The 16,707-nt window shown below is 51.2% G+C and overlaps 7 protein-coding genes across 7 annotated transcripts; 4 read left to right on the plus strand and 3 right to left on the minus strand.

Annotated features, from left to right (window-relative positions):
- Positions 1-11: 11 nt before the first annotated feature.
- Positions 12-1,538, plus strand: PV10_08235 (uncharacterized protein; the record flags this gene model as incomplete). The annotated part of the gene is made up of 1 exon (XM_016373227.1): positions 12-1,538. The coding sequence occupies one exon, from the start codon at positions 12-14 to the stop codon at positions 1,536-1,538; it is 1,527 nt and encodes a 508-aa protein (XP_016220138.1).
- A 673-nt stretch (positions 1,539-2,211) lies between these two features.
- PV10_08236 (uncharacterized protein) lies at positions 2,212-3,429 on the plus strand (the record flags this gene model as incomplete). Its single annotated transcript, XM_016373228.1, has 1 exon — positions 2,212-3,429. One exon carries the CDS (start codon positions 2,212-2,214, stop codon positions 3,427-3,429), a length of 1,218 nt encoding a protein of 405 aa, XP_016220139.1.
- A 163-nt stretch (positions 3,430-3,592) lies between these two features.
- Positions 3,593-5,723, minus strand: PV10_08237 (uncharacterized protein). The gene is made up of 4 exons (XM_016373229.1): positions 5,417-5,723; positions 4,570-5,361; positions 4,123-4,492; positions 3,593-4,057 (listed from the first exon to the last, which is right to left on the minus strand). The coding sequence occupies exons 1-4, from the start codon at positions 5,656-5,658 to the stop codon at positions 3,731-3,733; spliced, it is 1,731 nt and encodes a 576-aa protein (XP_016220140.1). The 5' UTR covers positions 5,659-5,723; the 3' UTR covers positions 3,593-3,730.
- A 2,673-nt stretch (positions 5,724-8,396) lies between these two features.
- Positions 8,397-10,574, plus strand: PV10_08238 (uncharacterized protein). The gene has a single exon (XM_016373230.1). The coding sequence runs from the start codon at positions 8,585-8,587 to the stop codon at positions 10,403-10,405; it is 1,821 nt and encodes a 606-aa protein (XP_016220141.1). The 5' UTR covers positions 8,397-8,584; the 3' UTR covers positions 10,406-10,574.
- PV10_08239 (uncharacterized protein) lies at positions 10,543-11,791 on the minus strand. The gene has a single exon (XM_016373231.1). The coding sequence runs from the start codon at positions 11,369-11,371 to the stop codon at positions 10,784-10,786; it is 588 nt and encodes a 195-aa protein (XP_016220142.1). The 5' UTR covers positions 11,372-11,791; the 3' UTR covers positions 10,543-10,783.
- Positions 11,792-12,058: 267 nt separating this feature from the next.
- PV10_08240 (formamidopyrimidine-DNA glycosylase) lies at positions 12,059-13,710 on the plus strand. Its single transcript, XM_016373232.1, has one exon. It carries the CDS (start codon positions 12,205-12,207, stop codon positions 13,549-13,551), a length of 1,347 nt encoding a protein of 448 aa, XP_016220143.1. The 5' UTR covers positions 12,059-12,204; the 3' UTR covers positions 13,552-13,710.
- On the minus strand, positions 13,579-15,800 carry PV10_08241 (uncharacterized protein). The gene is made up of 2 exons (XM_016373233.1): positions 13,928-15,800; positions 13,579-13,866 (listed from the first exon to the last, which is right to left on the minus strand). The coding sequence occupies exon 1, from the start codon at positions 15,679-15,681 to the stop codon at positions 14,092-14,094; it is 1,590 nt and encodes a 529-aa protein (XP_016220144.1). The 5' UTR covers positions 15,682-15,800; the 3' UTR covers positions 13,579-13,866; positions 13,928-14,091.
- Between the last annotated feature and the right edge of the window lie 907 nt (positions 15,801-16,707).

The following is a 16,707-nucleotide window of genomic DNA, read 5'->3' on the forward strand; positions in this document are numbered from 1 at the left end:
CCTGGTCGACCATGGGTGTTGGCCGTCAGGTACCAATCGATCCAAAGTTGGCTATCTTTCGAGCCCGCTCGTGGCTACAGGACTGTTTGAAAAATCACGAAAAAGCTCGGTGCAACACAGCTAGACACGGTATCCCTCATCTGATGCCTAGAAGGCTCCTTCATGTTGGCAAATCACAGAATCAGGTCAAGCTCGTCGATAATTTTGCCGGTATCCAGCATTCATACGTGGCTCTCTCTTACTGTTGGGGCGAGACAAGACACGTCGTTACCACTCGTTCAAATTACACCCAGCAACTCCAATGTATCCCCTGGTCGGCTCTCCCTGCCACATACCGGGACGCTATTGAGGTTACGCGGGCATTGGGCTTCACGTATATCTGGATAGACGCCTTGTGTATCGTTCAAGGAGACGAGCAGGACTGGAATGCTGAAGCCGCTCGCATGTCTGATATTTACGGTGAAGCAGTCGTGGTCATCTCCGCAGTCAACGCTAACCATGTTGGCTTTGGATGTTTGAATGAGAGACCAGGCTCAAGAAGCTTCAAAAATAAGTTAAAGCGCAATGACCACGATCCGACTCACTTACTAGTACAGGAACCGACCATTCACGAGAATGTTCTAGGTACTCCGTCACTAGAGGCACAATGGCCCCTTTTTCGTCGGGCTTGGACCTTACAAGAGCGCATATTGGCCAGCAGGATCCTCCATCTTTCTGCAGGTGAAATGATCTGGGAGTGTGCCAGTATTTGCGCTTGTGAATGTGGTCATCTTGAATCGACCACTGCTGTCACCTCGAGACGAAGATACGATCTTGCCAGGCTCGAGTCCATGACGACCCTCGAGCGGGCCAACGCATGGGACGAACTCGCTCTCTCATATCAGAATCGTCACATCACAAAGGACAACGATCGCCTGCCAGCATTGTCTGGTCTCGCCCATCGATTTCAGACGGACGGCCTGGGTCAATTCTTGGCGGGCTTGTGGTCTGAGTTTGCCATCAGTATGATGTTATGGGAAGTCAGAAAGGGCCGGGTATCGGGAGCTTCTGTGGCGCCCTCTTGGTCATGGGCATCGGTGCAAGGTCTTCTGACACGAAATGATCCGATCGAGGAGAACAACTCATTTCAGGCTGTCCTCAAGGATTTCCATTGTGATCCAGCAACTTCGGATCCATATGGAGCAATTGTCCAAGGTTCGGGCTATCTACAACTCCACTCTCCCGTCCTCGACGGAACCATTGTTCGAAGCAAGACAAACAGTCACATGATGATACGTTTGTCTCTCGATATCTTTGCTTTCTTCGTCAACGATTCGCCAATTGAGGAATCTCTAGTCGGCGCAACGGTCAAATGCCTTTTCGTCCGTGGACTTGAAACAGCACCTTCTGGAAGGTACGTCGAAGCAGTAGTACTCAGTCTGTCAAGAGACTTGGAGCACTATCGACGAATAGGTATTGCGCATCTGAGAAAGCATGACATCAACAGAGCGTCACAGCAAAGCCTTTACCTGTCAATGGAGATTGTCACCATTCGATGAGTGTTGGTAAGCCACACCGCTCTTCTGGGGGGGACCTGCAGTCAAATTTCTTTTACTGGCTCTATCATTCCACCATCTTTTTGATCCATCCATGACTCAGATACGTTAGAGGTAATACAACATTGAGCGACATCTTACGAACCGGGTGAGGAAGATATGCCAAATCTGGGGCAGATGGGTTCTGACACCTTCTATCTCATTGGCGGAACTCAAACCACCAATATATACTTCCTGAGGACTCGTCCAATCAAAGAGTGTTCCTTCCGACTCAACCAATCAACGTACAGGAACCAGATATTGACTCTCACAAAAACTAATTCATACTTGCGAGGCAATTCGGACGACGTGTTCAGGTCCAGAATATCGACAAGTTTCTGACGTCAGATGATTGTTGTCTGCTCGTCTTCTGCAACCATGTCAATACCTTGAGCAAGGATAAAAGGAGCGTGCTTCCCCCGACAAAAGTCACCAACGCTATACTCAAGGTGCGCTGATCTCCTACAGGCAACAAGGTTCCATTGACAAAAGTCCCATCCGGACCGAACCCTGCCGTAAGTGTGGTTGGTCTTACGAGTATTTAAAGCACTTGTCCTCCTCACCAGTCGTGTTCAATACTTCATTGCTCTCTTCTCATACATAGTCATCTGGCGGGCAAACGTCACACACAAGTTCAATGTCGAGCGAAATCGAGATTGAGTTTCAAGCGGCCATCGACACGGGCAAAATCAATGGTGCAGTCATCTGTGCCACTGATGCCCAAGGTCATTTTATCTATGACAGAGCCCTTGGGCAGCGGACTCTGCTGTCAGGAGAACATCGTCCACAACAACTCGATGATGTGCTCTACCTGGCCTCGGCTACAAAGCTCATGACCACCATTGCCGCTCTGCAATGTGTTGAGGATGGGCTCCTGACTCTCGATGGCGACCTTTCTTCCATCGCACCCGAGTTAGCAGCCAAGCAAGTCATCACAGGTTTCTCCGAAGACGACGAAGAACCCATCCTTCAGCCGCTGAACCGACCCATCACTCTCGAGATGCTTCTCACCCACAGCTCTGGCGCTACATATGACTTTATGAACCCACTTCTCATGAAATGGCGAAAAAAGTTTGACTTTTCCCCCCCTGATGCTAAACGCCGAGTCGAAGATGCATTTGCCTACCCACTCGCATTCCAGCCCGGCGAAGGCTGGATGTATGGCCCTAATCTCGACTGGGCAGGTCGAATTGTCGAAAGAGTCACCAGAGGGACATTGGGATCACACATGCACCAACGAATCTTCGGCCCTCTTGGGATCACCGACGCACAGTTCTACCCTGTGACTCGACCTGGGCTGCGCGAGCGTCTTGTCGATCTCAACCCGTCCGACCCAGAGGCACATGGTCTGGCCGTCACGGGCCAAACCGAGGCAAACAAGCGCTCGGAGGGAGATTTCGGTGGCCACGCCCTCTTCATGACAGCACCTGACTACGTCAAAGTCCTGAAATCCTTGCTCAGAAACGACGGGAAAATCCTTAAGCCGCAAACCGTGGACGACATGTTCCAGAACCACCTGACCCGTCCAGACGCCGCTGCCGGTCATCAAGCTGCAATGGATGGGCCGATGGGCATCTTCTTCCGCGTCGGCACAGACCCAGACTCCAAGGCTGGATTTGGTCTGGGTGGCTTGTTGACCATGCAAGACTTGGAGGGTTGGTATGGTGAAGGTACTTTGACTTGGGGTGGAGGCATGACTTTTGCTTGGTTCGTCGATCGTAAGAATGACTTGTGTGGCGTAGCTGCCGTTCTGAGTGCATTGCCTCTGGATGGAAAGTTGATCTCGGAACTCAAGCAGAGTTTCCGCAGGGGTATCTATCGTGAACGGACCGCGTGGAAGGCGCAGCAGGAATGAGACACTGGTTAAGTTAGGGTCAAGTGTGGAAAGGTGAGAGTGAACATGTCTAGATGGCAAATGTTCCATTACGAGAACACCAGACAAGCATGGTTGACAATTGTGAGGTCAAAATCCCAAGAACTCTTCGTTCAATTATGATATTGATTTTCATATAGTCATTGCATAGTTAGGTATATCTCATATTGGAACAACAAATTGATCGACCAAAGCAGTCTCATGCCAAGCGAAGCCCACAGGGACATCTCATGGAGACAACCACCCGAGGACTAATTGGAGACGTATAGATCAGATCAGTTCATTAGACTTGTTCTTTCCTCGTCTCGCCAATCTTTTCCTGATCGGCACCATTGACTGTATCGGTACTGCTGCGATCGAATTGAATCTCGGTACTTTCGCCCGAGAATTGATCGACATCGACTTTGTGGAACTTGCGAGCCGACACCTTGTTCTCAAAGAGAACGTCGAGTTCGGCATAGGTGCGGTCCTTGCATTCAGGCAACATGAAGTACATGAAGACAGCCAGTAGAGCGGTGAGACCAGCGTAGAAGAAACCAGTCATGCCAGCCCAATTCCAATCATTGGGCGAAAGCATGCGTGGAACAACAATGTTGTTGAAAATACCGCCCTGCAATCTCGAGGTTAGTGGGATGGTGGGGGATCTCAAGAATGGGTGCGTTTTAGTCAACTTACCAAGTTGTACAAGTTACGGGCCAGCACGACGGTCTTGATCTTAAGTCGGGTGGAGGGGATTTCGGCAACGATCGCATAGCAGACGGGGCCGACGGTGAAGTTGTAGAAGAGGGTGTATACCAGCAATAGAGAGCCGAGGGCCCATGCGGCACCTTCGTTCTCTCGAGAGATGACACCCAAACCGCCAATGAGCATGAGGAAACAGAATAGGATGCATAGACCCCAGAAGTAGAGGGCTCTTCGGCCGATGCGTCTCATGAGGAACCATGAGACAATGGTGCCGACGAAACCGAGTGCGAATTGGCCAATGTTCATGTTAAGGGCGTTTTCTTCACTCAACCCAGCTTCACGGTAGATTTGCACGGCATAACTATTCATTTCAATCATGGTTAGTACTGTTGGTTCGGGCAAGGGAAGGTAAAGGTGGTGGTGGTGATGATTGCTTACCCCATCATTGCAGCACCGCAAAGAGCCTGAGTGAGCCAAACAACACATGCGATCAAGGTACGGCGAGCCTCAACTCCCTTGAAGCAGTCACTATAGCCGACTCCTTCATTCATAGCTCTCTCGAGTTCGTTGGTATGTCGGATCAATGCCACAGCACCATCGGCGTTGAAAGGAGTGTCTTCAGATGGGGTGGTGATCTGGACGAGTGCTGCTCTTGCTTCATCAAGACGGCCTTTTCGGACGAGCCACCACGGCGACTCTGGAGCAAACCAGACACCGGCGAGGATGATTGGGCACCAAGTCCACTGAATGGCGACAGGGATTCTCCACCCCCATTCATTACCCAGAGTCTGGCATCCTCGAAGGACACCTGAGGCGATGAGTTGACCCATGACCCAGCAGAGATTGATGTACGTGGTCAGGTATGGTCGGAGGGTGGATGGTGTGATGTCGGAAGCGTATGTGACGGTCAGGGTCTGGAACACACCCCATGGCAGACCCAGGAGGACCGAACCGGCGCAGATCATACCGACATTCTGGGCGAAGAAGTGGATAAAGTTGAAGGCGGCCGACAGGAAAAGGGCGCCATACATGGTCCTCTTGTATCCGAACCATTCTGAAATGTAACCGTTCGCCCACAGACCGATGATGGAACCAGCCTGGACACCATTCTGAATTCCGGCTTGCCAGGCCGCTGTAATTCTAGGGTTGCCGTCTGGGTCTAACTCAGTCCCGAATGCTTCACGGAATTGATCGTATCCCATGAAGGAGCCCATGGCAGATAAATCGTAGCTGGGTTAATGTCAGCGAGGATCAGTGTAGTCTCCTCACTACTAGGGGTACCCACCCTTCCATCACCACGGCCAAACTCATGGCCATTGAGAAGAGAATAGCCTTCTTGTACAGGCGTATCGATTGTCGGACAGTCATGGACTTTTCCTTGTTGGTGGCATCCTGAGCCTCGGCCTGTTCAATATTATTGTTCTCATAGGCCTGACTGAGGCGACGAATCGAATCATTTCTGACACGAATAATCCCATCGTTTTCGCGATTGACGCTGGCCACCGAAGACCTTCTTCTCTGAGACATGATGGGCGGATGTCGAGATCAATGGGGTCCGAATATAAAAGTCTGATGTGGACTGAAGGTCCCTGAGCGGGTGGAAAAAAGTATTGGGAGGGCTTGACTTCTTTATACATTGATCAGCGCCACTGGCGTACATCCTTTTTGAGGGGTTACCAAGGCCGTCATCCAGGGTTCTCCGTGTCGAGAGTATTAAGAAGTGAAATTTGGACCGAGCGTGAGGTATGATGATGGTGGGCCAAGGCAGTTTGGCTGAGCAACACGGCTTCGAGCACGAGACCAAAGCGTTTAAGACAAGGCTTCGGCACTACTCTCGGGCATACAACTGTATCTTGCACGGCTTCCAAGAAAATGGGGCGCATGGAAGGAAGGTGATCTGTCAGACCCACCCCCGAAGTGGGAAGGTTGAAGAGAGCTAGAGGTCAGACCCAGCAAGTCAAGAGTGTCAAGACGACGAGCATCACCAGAATCCAAGAGGGCACAATCTGGGGATTGGGGAGTAGAACCTGGGGACCGTTTGGGAGTGGGCTTGGGTCGAGGTTTCGCATGGTGATTCGCAGACCAAGCGAATTGTCGATGTATGACGGCGCAATGCTCGTTGATTTCGCAAGATGACATCGACACTATGGAGAGCGACTAGCGAGCAGTAGCCATTCAAGGTGGGAGGAACCGACACCAGCGTGATCGGAGTGGAGAGATGGCGGAGTCTTGGTAGAGCAACGCGACTAACGATGGAAGGAATCCTCAGCCAAGCAATCGGCGACTTGGCAGGAGTGGAGCGGGAAATCAACGTCGCAAGAATGACGAGTGCCCAGGCCACATGCACAAGCGCAATCGACCCTGTTCGGTAAATGGTTTTGCTAGACTTGGATGATCCAACATGTGTTTGAAGAGAGGTGTACAGGTTTCTAACTTCCAGAGAAGTACCACACCTTTTGGTGATGTTGGATGTCGCCCAAGTCGTGCCAATGATGTATATCTATGTCACGTGGTCCCCAGCACCCTCATCGAGGATGGGTACAAACTCACCTTGTGTTTATGGGTGCAGGTGAGAAGATTGACTTTCCAGGATGGTGACGAAAGGGGCTTGAAACCTCGAACAAGACTTTTTTCTTCGAGGATTCTTAGCTGTCTCGTGAGGGTTGTAACTTGGCGCACTCAAGAATCCGCCGTCTAACCGATTGTGAGGCTGGTGACAAGGTTTTTGCCAAGGGACCGATGCGCGACTTGACCTATAGAGTTGAAAGGTTCGATCTTGGTGTCCTCTGCATAGCATAGTTGATGGTGAGTCTTGTACTTGTGGAAGATGGGAGGAGGTCTGGTTGTCAGTCTGTCATCCTTACTTGGACAATGAGCTCAGCTTTGGCGAGCCAAGTTGAGGGGTCGATCCATCCTAGGACTCGGCTGGTCAGTCTATGATATCAGATGTCATTATTAGGAGCCTTGGTTCTTCAATTTGTCATTGTTGTTGGTTTGGTCTGCTAGCATCAGAGAAGCAGATATTAGATTCGAGGCAAGTGGGAGTTACAAACACGTGGCGCACGTGATGTAGGCTCTCCTCCACATAGGTCATCATGTCTCCGCCTCTCCGCCTCTCCGCCTTTCCACCTCTTAGACAAAGTGTATACATACTGTAAATAGTGATCTGGTGGACACCGAAGACAATGATAGGCATTATTCTATATCGGGATTTCATTTCCTCATTGGTCGTGCAGCTCTCCTCAATGTACAGTGCATACTGACCTCAACCACTCACAAGGCTGAGGCCCTGGTCCACAGTGATTGGTTGGATTGTCTATCTTCTACCAATGGATGTCCAATTCAACGGAGACCTCCTATTTGCTCTAGAAAGGGTAGACTCTTTTTCTTCTGTCGCCATAGCTCAAGAAAGACGCTGGTCCCTCTCATACCTGCCATGCTATGCCTTGAGAAACACTGACTAGGTTATCTATCCCTAGTGGTTTCAGGCCCGGGGCCACCAATCGCTCACGGATCGGTTTTGTCTGTCGAACATGGAGCAAAACACATAATTGACATGACAATAAATTGCCAAGCACAAGGTGTTGAAAGGTATAGCACTGCGTGAAGAGGCTTTAATGTTTACGTACAGGAAGTTTTGAAGCGCACACGGCCGGATCGATTCCAATACTTAGTAAATAGCTTCTCTATGTGGGAGGATACAGGCAAAGACTCTGCTTGGTATTTCGATGATCCTGACGAGGGTTTCCAGCTGTAGTAACTAAGGATCTGCGAGAAGGAGAGAGACTCACTCATTCGAAGGGCAGAGAAGCGTCTCTCTGCAGTGCTCAGAATGCCGCCAAAGCAAGATCGTGACCGAATTTAGAGATGATGTCGTCCACGTGATTGTGCACGTGACTGGGCATGATGTCAGTGTACCTATTTAAAAATTCAAGTCTACTCGTGAATAGTCACGAGATTCTAGTCCTTTTGCAGCGATCCTACAGTGCTTCATGAATCAGTGGAGAAGGACGTAGGCTACAGGGTCCGACGCAAAACAGGTATATAGGCATAAAGGAGGTAGGGAGAAATAGGACAGCAGGAGGCAATCATCGAGAGGGGATGAGGGTTCTTATCGACGTTAAAAGCGGCGACGTGCATAGTCCGCAACTATACCTGAAACGGCCGGACCGACCACACCGAAGGCGGATTTCCGGATTTCCCTCCAATCAATAACTTTGTAGGTCAAATTATTAATTCTACAGTCACTTTTACAACCCGCCAATCCCAACACCCTCTTAACGACGTCTTTCTCTTTTCCGAGACATATTCTTTGTTTTCCTACCATCTTGCCATCTCACCATCTCCAAAGGCCCCCTATCCTGACAAGGATCCTCTCGCGCTCTGGCAGATTCTTTGCCTCGGCCTCGGTGGCAAGCCTCCCACCTGAGATCTCCCGCAAGATCTAACGACCATGAGCGCCATCTTGTCGGCGGATGATCTCAACGACTTCATATCGCCCGGTGTCGCCTGTATCAAACCGATCGAAACCCTCCCCAAAGATGACAACTCCAACCCCTACGAAGTCACTACCGAAGACAAAGTCCAAGCCTCTAATCCTGCCCCCGCCTCCATCTCCTTGACCGATTGCCTCGCGTGCTCCGGTTGTGTCACTTCGGCGGAAGCTGTCCTCGTTTCTCTACAGTCGCACACCGAAGTCCTCAATACCCTTGACTCATTCCCATCCTTGGATTTGAACCACCTCAAGGCCTATCAGGATGGCCTTTCAAACGGACATGGCGCACCTCCGGCGGATGCCAAAGTGTTTGTCGCTAGCATCGCGCCCCAAGTCCGAGCCAGCATCGCCGCCACCTTTGGCATATCCGAAACCAAAGCAGGATTTATGATCGAACAATTTCTCAGTGGTTCACAGGGGCTACGGATAGGCGGACAACAAAACAGCGGATTTACCTACATTGTCGACACCAACAAGATGCGCGAAGCCTGTCTCGTACTAGGAGCAGAAGAGGTGGCGAGTGCTTTGGCGGACAAATCGAAGCCTAAGCCAGTCCTGACCTCGGCTTGTCCAGGTTGGATCTGCTACGCAGAGAAAACACATCCTCATATTCTACCACATCTGTCCGCACTCAAGTCACCCCAAGCTCTGTCAGGAACCCTTCTCAAGTCCGTCTTGAGCAAGACTCTTGATATTCACCCCTCGCAGATCTGGCATCTGGCCATCATGCCTTGCTTTGACAAGAAACTTGAAGCCAGCCGACAAGAACTGACCGATCAATCATGGGCGTCTCCAGACCTTCCTGGACAAGGCCCCATTAGGGACGTTGATTGCGTTATAACCTCTCGCGAACTTCTGTCCTTGGCTTCTGCGCGTGGTATCGAATTGTCATCATTGCCCCTCAGCCCTCTGTCAGCTGCGGATCGCATCCCTTTCCCTGATTCCAAACTGTCCAAATTCCTGTTCCCCAAACGCCGGCCGAGGGAGGAGCAATCTGCCGCCGCAGGCTCATCAGGAGGCTACCTCTATCATGTCCTTCGGTCCTTTCAGACAAGCCACCCCGGCAGCACCATTTCAGTACAGCGCGGGCGCAACGCTGACGTTGCCGACTACACCTTGATCTCCGAGGACGGTCGGCCCATTATGAAATGCGCCCGGTATTATGGGTTCCGCAACATTCAGAATCTCGTGCGCAAGTTGAAGCCTGCCAGGCAATCGAAATTGCCAGGGGCTGCCAGGCGAAATGCGGCAGCCGCGGCAAACACCGGGAGTGAATACGCGTATGTCGAGGTCATGGCCTGCCCTGGTGGTTGTACCAACGGCGGAGGCCAGATCAAAGTCGAAGACGCCGCGAATGTACTACCAGCCACCAGAGGCGAGACCACTGAAGGAGTGGTTGCGGGTAGTACGGCAACGCCGCAAGCCCAGAAAGAGTGGCTCGCCAGAGTGGATGAGGCATACTATTCAGCAGATTCCTCTGAAGAAGAGATGACCAATGGTCACAAAGAGGAGGAAGGGGAGGATGTGGTTATGACTAACGGTGACGCGCATGATGACGATCATGGATCCCAGCCCAGTACAATGGTGAACGGCATCAATGTATCGCAGGTCCAGAGCATGCTGGCATACTGGGCAGACTTGGTACAGGTACCGGTGCAAACACTTGCCTACACGACATACCGCCAGGTTGAGAGTGATGTGGGCAAAACCAAGGCCAAGAATATGAATGATACGGAACGCATTGCTCAGATTGCCGGTATGAGCGGTGGAGGATGGTAGGATACAGATGATCTGATTCGCCGTTATAAACTGCATATGTTCACGAGAGAGAGGGTCATCATCATAAAGACACTGCATGTATAGAACAAGATACCCACGATAATGACAAAGTTCGATATTGTTCAGGAAGCCAAGTGGTAGTTTGTCTAACCAGAATCAAGTCATTTCCGTTTCGTGGAGCGGAGTGCCTGTCTATCCATGTATATACAAGTTTTTGAGCTATCCTAATGTCCGGGATATGCAACAAGTTTCCTTCCAGGGCATGCTGTCAATCAGGTCATAGACCTTCAAGCGGATATGCGAAACCAGAAACTGCACCGTTCTTTTTCATGATCGGGTATCATCGCAGCCATGGATGTCCGTACCATTCGCCGGTTTTTACCGCTGCTGCCTTTCCCTCCATGTGTCCAAGGCAGCCTCCCAGCTTGCGTCATTCTCGACGCCGTCGCACCGTTCTGCAACCACAGTCCATGTCCTCTGCCTGACAATACCCTCGACGGCATTTTCGTTCCTCAGCAACCCTGCCAGGGTCTCGGCTCTGCCTTCTCTCGGGAAGAACCTCCCCGAATACGGATCTAACCGCTCATCCACAATCCGCTCGGCATCTTTCCTATTCAGAGCCTCCCGCTCAATCAAGTCTGGGTCTGAGGGGTCGGGACTCGTCGCAACTGAGGTGCAGTAGTGTATGACGTCGCTGCGGGCTTGCCAGGTTGGGAACAGCACCGTGCTTAGAAACACGGAACTGGTGGACGCGGGAATGCGCTGATGTGGTAGCGTTGGTGGTGAGCGGGTCGAGGTCGAGGTCGAGGTGAACGGTCGGGCGGTGCTGGGGGTGAGCAAGGCGTTGAGGTTTGTCGATATGCTATCGTCTATCGTCGACCGCGACAGGCGGAGAAAGTCCCGCAGGACACGTGTGTTGAAGCAAAACTGCGGCGTGAGTGGTGGTAGCTGTGTCGGTTGAGACATTATGGGTTTGTGTGCTGGGCGAGGTGCTGTGGGAGAGGATGGGAGGTGGCGTCTGGAGAGGAAGTGTTTCGGCGGCTCAGAGGGCGTTGAGCTCGACGGAGAGGGGAAAGGACTAGGAGGATCCGAGGACGGTGGTGTTGCCCAGAACCAAGCCAGCTTGATGGTGGTTGAGAGGGTTTGTCCGGGTTGGTGGAAGTGAATAGAGAGAGGTATATGGGTATGGATCAGGATAGCGATCGAAGAGGTGGACCAGGATTAATGATACATATTATGTCGAAGACAAGCATTCTGACTAATCTGACAGGACTCGATGTGCAGGGTTGGGCTCGATGCCTTGGGAGATAGGCTTGCATAGATTGTAGCCGACGAGATCTTGACCAGGCGGAGGTAGTGAATGAATGCTGGAATATCTTGCCTGCGTATCTCGGTGATGACAAGAAGACTTCGAGACCCTTGCAAGGCTGCGGGGGAAGATGTTCTTTTCCCAGCCAATTGCATCACGTCATCGAGCATGGCAGCCTGGCCTCCGTGCCTTCCTTGGGAACTTTAAACCAAAACCACTTTACGCGACTGGCCACGCGCTCGCTCCTGCCTTATTAGTTTCATCCCGCGTACTTGCAGTAAAAATAAAGTCAGAGTCATCATTCTGGTGTTGGTCGTGGCTTCCTTTGCAATTCCTTCTTCATAGACCATGTGACCGCAGACACTCTCCTACTCAGTCGATCCTATACTCCTGTGGATAGATCAAACACCTCAAATACAGGTCGAATTGCATTCAAAACCAAGGAGCAAACCAACTAACTACCTGTACTCGGTACCACGCCACCTCAATCATGCCAGAGATCGCCGAAGTTGCACGTACTGTGCACTTTATCCGCAAACATCTAGTCGGCAAGACCATTGCAACGGCCGTGGCTGCTGAAGATGCAAATGTCTTCGGCAAGGTTGGAACGTCAGCAACCGAATTCCAGAAGCATATGACGGGCAAAAAGGTCGTCGATGCGGGTCAACAGGGTAAATACTTTTGGATGATCATGTCTAGTCCACCCCATCCCGTCATGCATTTTGGCATGAGTGGTTGGCTGAAATTCAAATCGGAGCATACCTACTATTATCGACCGAAGCCCGGCGAAGAGGACGAGGCCTGGCCTCCAAAGTTCATGAAATTCACTCTCACTACAAAACCGGAGAAAGGCCAAGACACAATTGATGCAGCGTTTGTCGATATGAGACGATTCGCCCGGGTTCGTCTGGTGGATTGTCCTGGTGACAAGATCAGAGAATATACTCCTCTCAAGGAGAATGGTCCAGACCCAGTCGTGGATAAGGAGGTGGTAACCGTGAGCTGGTTGACGGAGAAATGCCGTTCGAAGAAAGTCCCCATCAAAGCCATGTTGCTCGATCAAGCAAACATCAGTGGCATTGGAAATTGGGTTGGCGACGAGATCATGTATCATGCCAAAATGCATCCGGAGCAATATGCCAATACTCTCTCCGACGAGCAGATCAAACAACTCCACCAGTCAATACATCACATATGCAGTACTGCAGTTGATCTCCTGGCAGACTCGGATCAGTTTCCAGATGACTGGCTCTTCAAACATAGATGGGGTAAAGGCAAGAAAGGAGCTTCAAACACCATGCCTAGTGGAGAGAAGATTTTGTTTCTCACCGTCGGTGGCCGTACCAGTGCCGTTGTCCCTTCGATTCAGAAGAAGACTGGTCCAGTTACCAAGGAGATGAGTGAAGCTGTCGGGGACGATGAGAAGCCCAAGAAGGCCAAAGCGAAGAAAAGAAAGGCCGATAGCGAGGACGAGGAGCAGGACGAGGAAATCATCAAGCCTGAGAAGACAATTGCTCGAACGAACAAGTCCACCACCAAAAAGACTTCTGAACAAGCGGCCCAGACTACGAAGCCAACAAAGAAATCAAATCAGCAGCAGAGAACTAAAGTCAAGGAAGAGGAAGATCTCCCGAAACTGAACGGGGCATCAGCATCCGGAAAGCTTGTCACTGCCAGTGGCCAGAAGGGACGAAAGCTCGAGGATAAGGTGGAGAAAACAAAGACGACGAAGCGTCAAAAGATGACCAATGGTGGCCCCGAGAAAGCCCCAGCCATCAAAGATGAAGCGGCAGAAGGGAGTGGCAGGAGAAGATCGGGGCGCCTTAGCAAGGCCTGACGAGAAAAGGGGGAAGACGTAGGAAGAGCAAGCATTGGACTACACTGTGATAACTATGGATTTTTTGGAGGTACTCTGTACTAATAACACAAATGGAGTATGGTAGGTCAAACATGACCACCATCATCTGGAAACATGAATAAACAAACTGGTCAAGAATGGAAAGCATTCCTGACTCCCTTCAAACGATAACTGACGACCTGTGATCACCTTGGACCCGTCTCTCGAAAACCCAAACAATCCAAACTTCGTTGTACCATGCATACACAATTTCCTTCTGATTCAAATGCTCCGAAGTAGGGCTTTTCCCCAATCCTAGAACCAGTGTTAGAAACAAAACCAATGGCTGTGCCAGAGCGAGTGAGAGATGCAATACCGGTATCAACACCGATAACAATACCGATAACAATACCGATAACAATGGTAATGCCAGAGACAGTAGCGGTGCTAGACCTCGTACCAGCTGTTCAATAATAAAAGTTGAGTGAATATCGATGATGTGGATGTTTATGATGTAGGCGTCGATCACGGCAACCGTGATCAAGAAGATGGGCGAACGGTAGGGTGTTGAAGACTGGATTCGCTGCCAGTTGGAGAAGCTGAGATATCAAATGGGCTTTTCTCCGTAACACCGACGGCGGCCACGGATGTAGCGAAGCCGCTGTCGAGGCCCTGTTCGGTGTCGTTGGAGGGAGAAGAAACTTGTTGGGCGGCGGCGTGGTCTCCCCCGAGCTCGGTTGCGTCCAATGCTCTGCGGAATGAAGGGATCAAGTTGGTGGCGACTGGGTAGGTGAAGACGACCAAGAAACAGGCTGCGGTCAACCACCAGGCGCTGGAGATGTGGACAGATTCGACCAATTTGGCCATCAGGGGTGGCTGCAAGGCGCCACCGGAGATGGACACGATCATCAGTGTTTCGCACGTTGGCGTCCACTCGTCGAAGCTGGCCGTGGCGCTTTCGAAAATCATCGGGAATGATGGAGCTTCGAAGAACATGACCATGATAGCCACAGCCACGGCTGTCGAGCCGGTGATTTGTGTGCCTGCTGCGGTGGTGGCTACGGCGCCCGCGATAAAAGTGCACAGGACATATCTGGGTTTGAAGATGTTTGGTGCAGTGACGAGGCCGGCGGCGGCGAAGCGGCCTGCGACAAAGGCGATTTGAGCAAATGACATGCATGTTGCCGCCCAATGATCACTGGCACATGCGTTAATCTTCATATGCTCGATGAAGAACTGAGCAAATGTGACTTGGCAGCCGAGATTAACAAAGTTGGCGACGACTCCCCACCAGATGCGGGCGTACTTCCACGACACGAGCGGATGATTCCATTTCCTCCATCCACAGGTGACAGGAGGCGAGGAAGGGACATCAACTTCTGGAACAAGCCGAGTGCGGAAGAAGATGGCCCCAACGATGAGCATCAGCAAGAAGATGCACGCTCCAAGAATACGATAGAAGATAATGACACTGCCGAGGTTGGCGCAGGTCGCTGAGCTGGATGAGACGGGCATAAGACATTTCCCGGGCTGAAGAGGGTCGGGGTTGGGTCGAAGGGTCGAAGTGTCTGGGTTGAAGACGAAGGCGTTGGCGAGGAACGGTGCGATGACGGTGCCAATACCAGCCCATGCTTGAGCGATGAGAATCCGTAGAGTGGCTTGCTGACGAGGACCACAGTTGACGGCGTAGGGGTTTGCTGATCGCTCCAGGACAGAAACTCCGAGACCGATGACAAAGTGGGCGAGGACCATGCCAGGTAGAGAACAGTTCTGAGCTCCGACAGACATGAAGAGATCACCAAGAGCCAGTCCGAAGAGGCCTAGAACCATGGTGAGACGATAGCCACAGGTTTTGACGAGAGGGCCTCCGATCAGCAAAGCCCCAGGGATGTAAGCAGTGTAGTAACCGGCGGCAAGAATCGCGGCCTGATCACGTCCGATGTTCATGGCTACCTTGACGTGGTAGTTCATGATGTCGAGCAGGCCGTAGGCTAGACCCCACATGCAGAAGAGTGAAAGGGAGGCAATAGTGATGGGGACGACAGTGTCACGTGCGCGGATAGTAGGCTTGGGTTTGCCATACTGGACGTCCAAGCGCTTGACACGCTCGAGTATGCCGGCGAACCTCATGTCTGTTGATCGGTGGAAGGGAAGACTGAGAAGAAGCAATGATGTGATGTCAAATAAGTGACGTCAAGACGGTTCAAGAAGCTGAGAAAGGCTGGTTTTGCAATCCTGGAGAACTCTGGAGTATGTGAGAAGAGAAATCCTGGGGAACTGGGGGGGAGGGCTGAGACTTATACACCTCGAGACTGTATGCACGAGGGAGCTGGTCCGCCAAAGAGGACCTCATAGAGGACCTCAAAGACAGAGGGGTTCCACAGTCTGGAGAAAAAGAACGGAAAACATGGTAGTGCCAGAAACATTTCTGTTACTTCGGCCAAAAATTGTGCGTTTAATTCGGAGTGTGGGATGGTGAGCCAGTCGTAAAGTCAGCCTCGTCCCAGCACAATGGTTATATCTGTGGGGATGGACCTCGTCGTCCGCAAAGTGGATCTCTAGAGCATCATGAGCAAGTCAAGTTTTGTTGGCTCAAACTCTCTGCAACTGAAAGTCCGTTTGATTTGACAGCATGATGAGCTAGCCACTTTGTCCGCAGGGTTTCCTTGAATGTTCCAGAACAAATCGAGCAATGATACATCAGGATGAACGAGTGATCTCTGATCCCTTGAACGAGCTTGGCTCCGGTGGGGAAGTTGACATTGTTCACGGTCTTTAGCGTCGAAGCTTCACTGAATCCTCCTCAGCAACAAGGTCGGAGGGTGGCAGCCATCTTGGTGAGGTACATGGTTCATGTAACTCCAGCACGCTCTTGTCACCCATTCTCCCAGGGCATTTGATGCTTGAGTGGACAAGACCGAGGCGACGTAGGGTTTCCAATCGATTTGGAGCAAGAGACCCCCAGTCATTGTAGTAGTAGTCTTTGGTCTCGTCTAGGGAAGGAGGGTCATCAAGCGTACTCTGGTTAGCCACGTACGTGTAATCCACTTAGACCTAGTCGATGAGGAAAACGGTTTTCTCGTGTTTGGTTGCCAGCAAAAACCTACCTATAGGATTCTCTGTGATCCACCTGTCGAGATGATTAATTCATGTTGT

The sequence above is a fragment of the Exophiala mesophila genome, assembly GCF_000836275.1.
Source record: "Exophiala mesophila strain CBS 40295 unplaced genomic scaffold supercont1.6, whole genome shotgun sequence".
NCBI lineage: Eukaryota > Fungi > Ascomycota > Eurotiomycetes > Chaetothyriales > Herpotrichiellaceae > Exophiala > Exophiala mesophila.

Coding starts and splice junctions, on each gene's coding strand:
- PV10_08237 (XM_016373229.1), bottom strand. CDS start 5,658: ATGTCTCAGAGAAGAAGGTCTTCGGTGGCCAGCGTCAATCGCGAAAAC. Junction 4,493..4,569: donor TGCGGTGCTGCAATGATGGG/GTAAGCAATCAT, acceptor TGAAATGAATAG/TTATGCCGTGCAAATCTACC. Junction 4,058..4,122: donor CCCGTAACTTGTACAACTTG/GTAAGTTGACTA, acceptor TCGAGATTGCAG/GGCGGTATTTTCAACAACAT.
- PV10_08238 (XM_016373230.1), top strand. CDS start 8,585: ATGAGCGCCATCTTGTCGGCGGATGATCTCAACGACTTCATATCGCCC.
- PV10_08240 (XM_016373232.1), top strand. CDS start 12,205: ATGCCAGAGATCGCCGAAGTTGCACGTACTGTGCACTTTATCCGCAAA.
- PV10_08239 (XM_016373231.1), bottom strand. CDS start 11,371: ATGTCTCAACCGACACAGCTACCACCACTCACGCCGCAGTTTTGCTTC.
- PV10_08241 (XM_016373233.1), bottom strand. CDS start 15,681: ATGAGGTTCGCCGGCATACTCGAGCGTGTCAAGCGCTTGGACGTCCAG.